Here is an 11,174-nt window from a genome sequence, read left to right on the forward strand (position 1 = left end):
ATTCGGTTTTCAATTTACATTTTGTCATAAGGCACAGTAATTTACATTCCAAGCGCTCCGAACTTTGAATTACCTAGCAAGTATACGGTAACTTTCCTCTGCAAGATTAGGAAGGCTTACATTCTTTTGTTTGTTTCAGGACAGTTTTGTAGGATTTTTTGATAACGCAGCTTTCGATGATAGTAAAGTTTGGAAGAGGCTCATGCTTGTTGGAATTGGACTGACGTCTATTGCAATGGCAATAACAAGATCATGGATAGTCCTTTGCCGTACATCATGTAATATTTTTTAAATAATATATTTCTTCGCCGTTTAATTACATAAATTTTACTGTAGGACGGATGCAGTTTCTTCTGAGATTACATTAAAGATTGCTCCATAAACCGTCTTTATCTCGAACATTTTCCTTTTTCAAATTTATACAGCTACGTAAGGAAATTGCTAGGTTACCTAGAAAACGCCGCAGGTCAAATTTGATCCAATTCCGACCATAGTAGCGACAAGGAGTTATGACAGCTCAAAATGATCCATCTTTCGAAGCCAAATATCGTTGGTTCTCCACGACCAAATATCGTGTTCTATAAATATTGTTTATATGGAACAGATATAGATGTTGCTATTTTGTTGTTATCTGCGAAGAATACTTTGCTCAGTAATTAATTTCACGGGGATTCTAAACCTCAATACATACAAGTGAGCAAAGTTACATTAATTTGCGTTAACCTGTAGTGTTATGTAACTACCTACAATTCTATCAAGACGTAGCGAACACGACAAGTAATATGGAGTGAAGGAATAAGGGCGCGAAATTCCAATGTATATATGCATATTTAGGCGGAAATATCGTCTTACCGGACGAATGCAATTGTTTCCTTAAAGTTTTCCTGTCTACGCCATTCAAGCGCGGTAAGATCAGTTTGAGTTGGCGACATTCAGGATGATATTTCAAGAAGCTCTGAATGATAGTCACATATTCCTCGTCGATTCTTGTTCTATCGCTGTCACTGAGGTCGAATACCTTTAGCTGTTCATTGAATAATTGAATATTAGGCGGTTTAGGTCAATTTCATAAACGAAATCTGAACTAAATTGCTTTATTGAGAACCATGAGAGAGCAGAAAGAACTTACTGTAGTGCATCGCTTGCCCATCTCTTCACTAAGATTCCTGATTTGCATGGAAAGCATCTTGCAATTACTCAGGTTGAATTCTTCGACGCGGGTTTTGTGCAGGATTTCAGTTACTGTTTTGTAGCAGGAGGAAATGTCGGGATTTCTACTCAAATCCAGCGAATGCAGCTAAAACACAGTGTGATGTTCAGATATTTTACGACGCTACAAACCACTCAGTTGCAGTAATAATAATATTTATCGACGACAGAGCAATATTATCAATTTCTTCGCCTCATCGCAAAACTGGTGTAATACAGAAAATAATGAACGTCTATAGGATATCGAAGAAACGGCGGAAACTAGCATTAATATGAATGAGCGATGGAAAATCTTTCACTCATAAGCAAGGACACTTTTCATCAGCAGACGTGATCAGGAATGCCTTATTGATGATAAATTCGCTCGCCAAATGCAATGCCATGCCTGACGTTGCTTGGAACTCGCATTAGTTGCAAACTATGCTTGATTATTTCACTAGTAAGAAAACAAAACAGATCTAGCTAAAATGGATCACCTCATGATTACCGAGACCATTGTTCAACGACGTTAATGAATGTTCATCCAATTCGCAAGCTGAAAGTCGAACTGCCTTCGTGTTATGCCTTTTCGCGAAACGTCCGATTTCTTGCAATCCTACCGGTTCCAAATCCGTATTGTAACTTAGATCGAGTTTATCAACCTACAAAATACAGCAAATTATTCTGAAAACGACACACAAAATTGCGGAAACGAGTGGCTACCTCGATTTCACCAAAACATTCAAAAGCATGAATTTCCTCCGGTGTGAGGTCGCATCCTTTCATCACAAGAGTAACCGCTCTGTCTTTACAAAATAAGGGCGGCAGTGCAGCCATCCACTCTTCATCCAGACGATTATAGCTGATGTCGAGATATTGGAGCTAAACGAATATGGGATACTGACAACTTACGATCAGAATTAATCGGGGATGAAGACAAACAGTACAAACTTATAACAGAGAAATGTTGATTAGCCAGTCACGTCATAATAGATTGGCGAAATGTTCTGAGATTAAAATAGAATTTCTGTGATTCGTCTCAAATGGTCTCTTTGCAAGCAGTCATAAAGAATGTGACTATTGACCACTACTGAACAACAATCGCTCAAGACAAGATCCATATACCTTACTGTTTTTGACCTGCATGGCGACGAAATCCTTTGACCGCAAGTGCGAGTTCACAAGTGACAAATAGGTTAGATCGCTTGAAATAATAGTCCCGAGTTGCGTAAAGTTGATGTTTTCGCCGTAGCTGAGATCGAGTTTTTGCAATTTAACCTATGGGAATGAGGTAATAAAAGTCTCATATCGAAAGGATTTATACTAGATTAGTGTTCGGATATTTTCATCGCCAATACCTGACGCTGTCTGATAAGTTGATTCAAAACGATCAGAAAATCGTTAGATCCGCTACTTTCTCCCAGGTTGAGTTCCGTCGAGCCACACTTCTTCATCAACTCGCAGATGGCTGGCAGGAGTTGGTCAATGCCATCGTGGGCTGTGACGCTGACTTTTTTTTATTTGGACCTGGACGAGTGCAAAATTTTCCCTCATAAAACAGTAATTGAGGTGATGAATAATTAAACCCTCATAAACTCTCACTAGTCTAGTATGACTATTGCGATAAAGGGCTACACCGGTGCGCGATTGAGCATTGTTCGGTACGATACCTTCAATTCACGCGTAGTAACAATATTAATATGAAACAATGCGGTCATGATGAAGGTTTTTTTAAAGCCCGCTATGTATATTATACGGATAAACATGCTTAAATTGAACGTGGGTTTATAATGCTCAGTGACTTTGAGCGGTATCTGTAAATGTGTTTACCTCAAATTCAAATTCGCGAACATGAATTTCCTCCGGTGTGAGGTCGCATCCTTTCATCACAAGAGTAACCGCTCTGTCTTTACAAAATAAGGGCGGCAGTGCAGCCATACACTCTTCATCCAGACGATTATAGCTGATATCGAGATATTGGAGCTAAACGAATATGGGAAACTGACAACTTACGACCAGAATTAATCGGGGATGAAGACAAACAGTACAAACTTATAACAGAGAAATGTTGATTAGCCAGTCACGTCATAATAGATTGGCGAAATGTTCTGAGATTAAAATAGAATTTCTGTGATTCGTCTCAAATGGTCTCTTTGCAAGCAGTCATAAAGAATGTGACTATTGACCACTACTGAACAACAATCGCTCAAGACAAGATCCATATACCTTACTGTTTTTGACCTGCATGGCGACGAAATCCTTTGACCGCAAGTGCGAGTTCACAAGTGACAAATAGGTTAGATCGCTTGAAATAATAGTCCCGAGTTGCGTAAAGTTGATGTTTTCGCCGTAGCTGAGATCGAGTTTTTGCAATTTAACCTATGGGAATGAGGTAATAAAAGTCTCATATCGAAAGGATTTATACTAGATTAGTGTCCGGATATTTTCATCGCCAATACCTGATGCTGTCTGATAAGTTGACTCAAAACGATCAGAAAATCGTTAGATCCGCTACTTTCTCCCAGGTTGAGTTCCGTCGAGCCACACTTCTTCATCAACTCGCAGATGGCTGGCAGGAGTTTGTCAATGCCATCGTGGGCTGTGACGCTGACTTTTTTTATTTGGACCTGGACGAGTGCAAAACTTTCCCCCATAAAATAGTAATTGAGGTGATGAATAATTAAACCCTCATCAACTCTCACTAGTCTAGTATGACTATTGCGATAAATGGCTACACCGGTGCGCGATTGAGCATTGTTCGGTACGATACCTTCAATTCACGCGTAGTAACAATATTAATATGAAACAATGCGGTCATGATGAAGGTTTTTTTAAAGCCCGCTATGTATATTATACGGATAAACATGCTTAAATTGAACGTGGGTTTATAATGCTCAGTGACTTTGAGCGGTATGTGTAAATGTGTTTACCTCGAATTCAAATTCGCCAATTTGGTCCAATATCATCTTTACAAGGTTTTCATTGAGATGGCATTGGCGGAATTCTAACTCGTACATGCGAGATTTCTCCATGAGACCATTCACGATATTCTTTACATCCAATTCAGTCGTAGTTTTATGATAGATCCCACAAGGAATTTCAACTTCATCATGATCCATAAGTATTGATTGATGGTACATCCTGTTATCACCTTTAGCATATGTGAATCATAAATAATTCATGATCAGGAAATAAAATTAATATTAATTCTAATCAACCTCCAATGTGATTTTTGTGTCGGACTATTTCAATAAGTCGGATAAAATGATGATACGTGACATATATACTCAAGCAAGAAACCGCTCCAGTACCAACACCACCACGTATGCCAATAACATATGACTGAATCATGGTAGTTTGAAGAGTTTAGTCAGCCATTGTACAGTTTATGCGCTATGAGAATATCGAGTTAATCCAATTACACCATCATAAAATTTATCCAAGAGTCAAAATTATATTATTTTTCAGTATTGTATGACCGAAATTATTAGAAATAAACATCCAAAAAGTTTAAGCTTCGGTTTTTACTTTATGAGAATAATTTTATATACTTTATTATAGTCATGGTAGGGTGCTTGTAATAACGAAGGTGTTTTTAACAACAAGCTATCAATAACTTCACAAATGACACAAGCTAATTGATAAATTTTGAAATTGCCTGTAAGATATTAAGCTAATTATCAGAGTCGACGGCGATAAAACTATTTTACTTGAGTAATATTTATCGCTACATAAATATCGTTATGCCTTTGATACGATGTAAATAGTTATCTCGTGCGGCGTCCGTTGCGTGTCGTCACCCATCGTACACCGTCAAGGAATAAGCTACCCGGTGCCGTTGAGTTGTGATTATTTGGCGTAGACTTAAGTTGTGATATTGCAAATTTTGAGGTTCTAAGATGGGTCCATTCGGGTAAAAAGGAGCCCACGAATGCAATAAAGAGACAATTCTGAGGATGCCGCCCGCCCCTATTTAATCCCTTTTATTGCCCCGAACCCCGAGCGGGGCGGGCGGCATCCTCAGAATTGTCTCTTTATTGCATTCGTGGGCTCCTTTTTACCCGAATGGACCCATCTTAGAACCTCAAAATTTGCAATATCACAACTTAAGTCTACGCCAAATAATCACAACTCAACGGCACCGGGTAGCTTATTCCTTGACGGTGTACGATGGGTGACGACACGCAACGGACGCCGCACGAGATAACTATTTACATCGTATCAAAGGCATAACGATATTTATGTAGCGATAAATATTACTCAAGTAAAATAGTTTTATCGCCGTCGACTCTGATAATTAGCTTAATATCTTACAGGCAATTTCAAAATTTATCAATTAGCTTGTGTCATTTGTGAAGTTATTGATAGCTTGTTGTTAAAAACACCTTCGTTATTACAAGCACCCTACCATGACTATAATAAAGTATATAAAATTATTCTCATAAAGTAAAAACCGAAGCTTAAACTTTTTGGATGTTTATTTCTAATAATTTCGGTCATACAATACTGAAAAATAATATAATTTTGACTCTTGGATAAATTTTATGATGGTGTAATTGGATTAACTCGATATTCTCATAGCGCATAAACTGTACAATGGCTGACTAAACTCTTCAAACTACCATGATTCAGTCATATGTTATTGGCATACGTGGTGGTGTTGGTACTGGAGCGGTTTCTTGCTTGAGTATATATGTCACGTATCATCATTTTATCCGACTTATTGAAATAGTCCGACACAAAAATCACATTGGAGGTTGATTAGAATTAATATTAATTTTATTTCCTGATCATGAATTATTTATGATTCACATATGCTAAAGGTGATAACAGGATGTACCATCAATCAATACTTATGGATCATGATGAAGTTGAAATTCCTTGTGGGATCTATCATAAAACTACGACTGAATTGGATGTAAAGAATATCGTGAATGGTCTCATGGAGAAATCTCGCATGTACGAGTTAGAATTCCGCCAATGCCATCTCAATGAAAACCTTGTAAAGATGATATTGGACCAAATTGGCGAATTTGAATTCGAGGTAAACACATTTACACATACCGCTCAAAGTCACTGAGCATTATAAACCCACGTTCAATTTAAGCATGTTTATCCGTATAATATACATAGCGGGCTTTAAAAAAACCTTCATCATGACCGCATTGTTTCATATTAATATTGTTACTACGCGTGAATTGAAGGTATCGTACCGAACAATGCTCAATCGCGCACCGGTGTAGCCATTTATCGCAATAGTCATACTAGACTAGTGAGAGTTGATGAGGGTTTAATTATTCATCACCTCAATTACTATTTTATGGGGGAAAGTTTTGCACTCGTCCAGGTCCAAATAAAAAAAGTCAGCGTCACAGCCCACGATGGCATTGACAAACTCCTGCCAGCCATCTGCGAGTTGATGAAGAAGTGTGGCTCGACGGAACTCAACCTGGGAGAAAGTAGCGGATCTAACGATTTTCTGATCGTTTTGAGTCAACTTATCAGACAGCATCAGGTATTGGCGATGAAAATATCCGGACACTAATCTAGTATAAATCCTTTCGATATGAGACTTTTATTACCTCATTCCCATAGGTTAAATTGCAAAAACTCGATCTCAGCTACGGCGAAAACATCAACTTTACGCAACTCGGGACTATTATTTCAAGCGATCTAACCTATTTGTCACTTGTGAACTCGCACTTGCGGTCAAAGGATTTCGTCGCCATGCAGGTCAAAAACAGTAAGGTATATGGATCTTGTCTTGAGCGATTGTTGTTCAGTAGTGGTCAATAGTCACATTCTTTATGACTGCTTGCAAAGAGACCATTTGAGACGAATCACAGAAATTCTATTTTAATCTCAGAACATTTCGCCAATCTATTATGACGTGACTGGCTAATCAACATTTCTCTGTTATAAGTTTGTACTGTTTGTCTTCATCCCCGATTAATTCTGGTCGTAAGTTGTCAGTTTCCCATATTCGTTTAGCTCCAATATCTCGATATCAGCTATAATCGTCTGGATGAAGAGTGTATGGCTGCACTGCCGCCCTTATTTTGTAAAGACAGAGCGGTTACTCTTGTGATGAAAGGATGCGACCTCACACCGGAGGAAATTCATGTTCGCGAATTTGAATTTGAGGTAAACACATTTACAGATACCGCTCAAAGTCACTGAGCATTATAAACCCACGTTCAATTTAAGCATGTTTATCCGTATAATATACATAGCGGGCTTTAAAAAAACCTTCATCATGACCGCATTGTTTCATATTAATATTGTTACTACGCGTGAATTGAAGGTATCGTACCGAACAATGCTCAATCGCGCACCGGTGTAGCCCTTTATCGCAATAGTCATACTAGACTAGTGAGAGTTTATGAGGGTTTAATTATTCATCACCTCAATTACTGTTTTATGAGGGAAAATTTTGCACTCGTCCAGGTCCAAATAAAAAAAAGTCAGCGTCACAGCCCACGATGGCATTGACCAACTCCTGCCAGCCATCTGCGAGTTGATGAAGAAGTGTGGCTCGACGGAACTCAACCTGGGAGAAAGTAGCGGATCTAACGATTTTCTGATCGTTTTGAATCAACTTATCAGACAGCGTCAGGTATTGGCGATGAAAATATCCGAACACTAATCTAGTATAAATCCTTTCGATATGAGACTTTTATTACCTCATTCCCATAGGTTAAATTGCAAAAACTCGATCTCAGCTACGGCGAAAACATCAACTTTACGCAACTCGGGACTATTATTTCAAGCGATCTAACCTATTTGTCACTTGTGAACTCGCACTTGCGGTCAAAGGATTTCGTCGCCATGCAGGTCAAAAACAGTAAGGTATATGGATCTTGTCTTGAGCGATTGTTGTTCAGTAGTGGTCAATAGTCACATTCTTTATGACTGCTTGCAAAGAGACCATTTGAGACGAATCACAGAAATTCTATTTTAATCTCAGAACATTTCGCCAATCTATTATGACGTGACTGGCTAATCAACATTTCTCTGTTATAAGTTTGTACTGTTTGTCTTCATCCCCGATTAATTCTGATCGTAAGTTGTCAGTATCCCATATTCGTTTAGCTCCAATATCTCGACATCAGCTATAATCGTCTGGATGAAGAGTGGATGGCTGCACTGCCGCCCTTATTTTGTAAAGACAGAGCGGTTACTCTTGTGATGAAAGGATGCGACCTCACACCGGAGGAAATTCATGCTTTTGAATGTTTTGGTGAAATCGAGGTAGCCACTCGTTTCCGCAATTTTGTGTGTCGTTTTCAGAATAATTTGCTGTATTTTGTAGGTTGATAAACTCGATCTAAGTTACAATACGGATTTGGAACCGGTAGGATTGCAAGAAATCGGACGTTTCGCGAAAAGGCATAACACGAAGGCAGTTCGACTTTCAGCTTGCGAATTGGATGAACATTCATTAACGTCGTTGAACAATGGTCTCGGTAATCATGAGGTGATCCATTTTAGCTAGATCTGTTTTGTTTTCTTACTAGTGAAATAATCAAGCATAGTTTGCAACTAATGCGAGTTCCAAGCAACGTCAGGCATGGCATTGCATTTGGCGAGCGAATTTATCATCAATAAGGCATTCCTGATCACGTCTGCTGATGAAAAGTGTCCTTGCTTATGAGTGAAAGATTTTCCATCGCTCATTCATATTAATGCTAGTTTCCGCCGTTTCTTCGATATCCTATAGACGTTCATTATTTTCTGTATTACACCAGTTTTGCGATGAGGCGAAGAAATTGATAATATTGCTCTGTCGTCGATAAATATTATTATTACTGCAACTGAGTGGTTTGTAGCGTCGTAAAATATCTGAACATCACACTGTGTTTTAGCTGCATTCGCTGGATTTGAGTAGAAATCCCGACATTTCCTCCTGCTACAAAACAGTAACTGAAATCCTGCACAAAACCCGCGTCGAAAAATTCAACCTGAGTAATTGCAAGATGCTTTCCATGCAAATCAGGAATCTTAGTGAAGAGATGGGCAAGCGATGCACTACAGTAAGTTCTTTCTGCTCTCTCATGGTTCTCAATAAAGCAATTTAGTTCAGATTTCGTTTATGAAATTGACCTAAACCGCCTAATATTCAATTATTCAATGAACAGCTAAAGGTATTCGACCTCAGTGACAGCGATAGAACAAGAATCGACGAGGAATATGTGACTATCATTCAGAGCTTCTTGAAATATCATCCTGAATGTCGCCAACTCAAACTGATCTTACCGCGCTTGAATGGCGTAGACAGGAAAACTTTAAGGAAACAATTGCATTCGTCCGGTAAGACGATATTTCCGCCTAAATATGCATATATACATTGGAATTTCGCGCCCTTATTCCTTCACTCCATATTACTTGTCGTGTTCGCTACGTCTTGATAGAATTGTAGGTAGTTACATAACACTACAGGTTAACGCAAATTAATGTAACTTTGCTCACTTGTATGTATTGAGGTTTAGAATCCCCGTGAAATTAATTACTGAGCAAAGTATTCTTCGCAGATAACAACAAAATAGCAACATCTATATCTGTTCCATATAAACAATATTTATAGAACACGATATTTGGTCGTGGAGAACCAACGATATTTGGCTTCGAAAGATGGATCATTTTGAGCTGTCATAACTCCTTGTCGCTACTATGGTCGGAATTGGATCAAATTTGACCTGCGGCGTTTTCTAGGTAACCTAGCAATTTCCTTACGTAGCTGTATAAATTTGAAAAAGGAAAATGTTCGAGATAAAGACGGTTTATGGAGCAATCTTTAATGTAATCTCAGAAGAAACTGCATCCGTCCTACAGTAAAATTTATGTAATTAAGCGGCGAAGAAATATATTATTTAAAAAATATTACATGATGTACGGCAAAGGACTATCCATGATCTTGTTATTGCCATTGCAATAGACGTCAGTCCAATTCCAACAAGCATGAGCCTCTTCCAAACTTTACTATCATCGAAAGCTGCGTTATCAAAAAATCCTACAAAACTGTCCTGAAACAAACAAAAGAATGTAAGCCTTCCTAATCTTGCAGAGGAAAGTTACCGTATACTTGCTAGGTAATTCAAAGTTCGGAGCGCTTGGAATGTAAATTACTGTGCCTTATGACAAAATGTAAATTGAAAACCGAATTGTGAAGTGCAAGCTAAGTTTCATTATCGATAGGTGGTATGGACTCTCGAGAGCAGATACACAGTACCTCAAGCTAAATGATAATTGCCAAATCCTTATCAGGCCATGTAAAATCGCTTACCCATCCTCCATTTTCCGCTATCCACTTTCGCCTTCTACTACCAATGTAATTCCCGACTGACTGTATGATACCTTCTATATTATCACCGTGATGCTCATCCTCGTTTTTGCGAGCAAGAATGCTACCGAGCACGAACACAGATACGATCCGACCGCAATTCTCTTGGGTATCTTTAAAAATTCCGTCAGCTATCATCAGGAACATCCGCTCTTCCGCAGAATATTCTTCATATTTTTCGTTGACTTCAACAATACTGTATCGGAGACGTTTAGAGATTGCGTTTACGACAGTTCGATGTCGCTCGAACATTTCATCACTAACTCGCCGTAAGGTTGCCTCCGCTTTCGTATTTGCTTTAACGCTCGCCCCGTCTAGTTAGTACATGATAAAATTCCTGGCCAAGGAATATGCCCCGGATATAATTTCATCCCTTTCTTCAGTGAGCGATGGTGATACTCGTAATAATTCCATGGTTTGAAGATAACAGCGAGTCAGAGCTCATTCAGAGATCTAAGCTACTTTGAAAATTAGGATCCAAGGATTTGCTAATTCATTATTATGAGAGAATGATGATGGGGTTGAAATTACGAATTAGAACATATTCCCTGGTCACCGCAAAGAAAATATTGCCTGTTTCACAATGCATACCACATTAATGATATTTTTATGTTTCTCGGACCTTGCATGATAATGTTTTGGATTA

The 11,174-nt window shown here is 38.6% G+C and overlaps 2 protein-coding genes across 2 annotated transcripts; one reads left to right on the forward strand and one right to left on the reverse strand.

The window, feature by feature from the left end:
• Positions 1-672: 672 nt before the first annotated feature.
• On the reverse strand, positions 673-2,049 carry LOC145449461 (uncharacterized). Its single transcript, XM_080327826.1, has 4 exons — positions 1,912-2,049; positions 1,686-1,850; positions 1,130-1,297; positions 673-1,024 (listed from the first exon to the last, which is right to left on the reverse strand). Exons 1-4 carry the CDS (start codon positions 2,023-2,025, stop codon positions 755-757), a joined length of 717 nt encoding a protein of 238 aa, XP_080183952.1. The 5' UTR covers positions 2,026-2,049; the 3' UTR covers positions 673-754.
• Positions 2,050-8,332: 6,283 nt separating this feature from the next.
• On the forward strand, positions 8,333-9,696 carry LOC145450792 (uncharacterized). The gene is made up of 4 exons (XM_080329299.1): positions 8,333-8,439; positions 8,501-8,665; positions 9,054-9,221; positions 9,327-9,696. The coding sequence occupies exons 1-4, from the start codon at positions 8,377-8,379 to the stop codon at positions 9,594-9,596; spliced, it is 666 nt and encodes a 221-aa protein (XP_080185425.1). The 5' UTR covers positions 8,333-8,376; the 3' UTR covers positions 9,597-9,696.
• Positions 9,697-11,174: the final 1,478 nt, after the last annotated feature.

Source organism: Botryllus schlosseri, chromosome 11, assembly GCF_051294905.1.
Source record: "Botryllus schlosseri isolate E-star chromosome 11, Bs_hap1, whole genome shotgun sequence".
Lineage (NCBI taxonomy): Eukaryota > Metazoa > Chordata > Ascidiacea > Stolidobranchia > Styelidae > Botryllus > Botryllus schlosseri.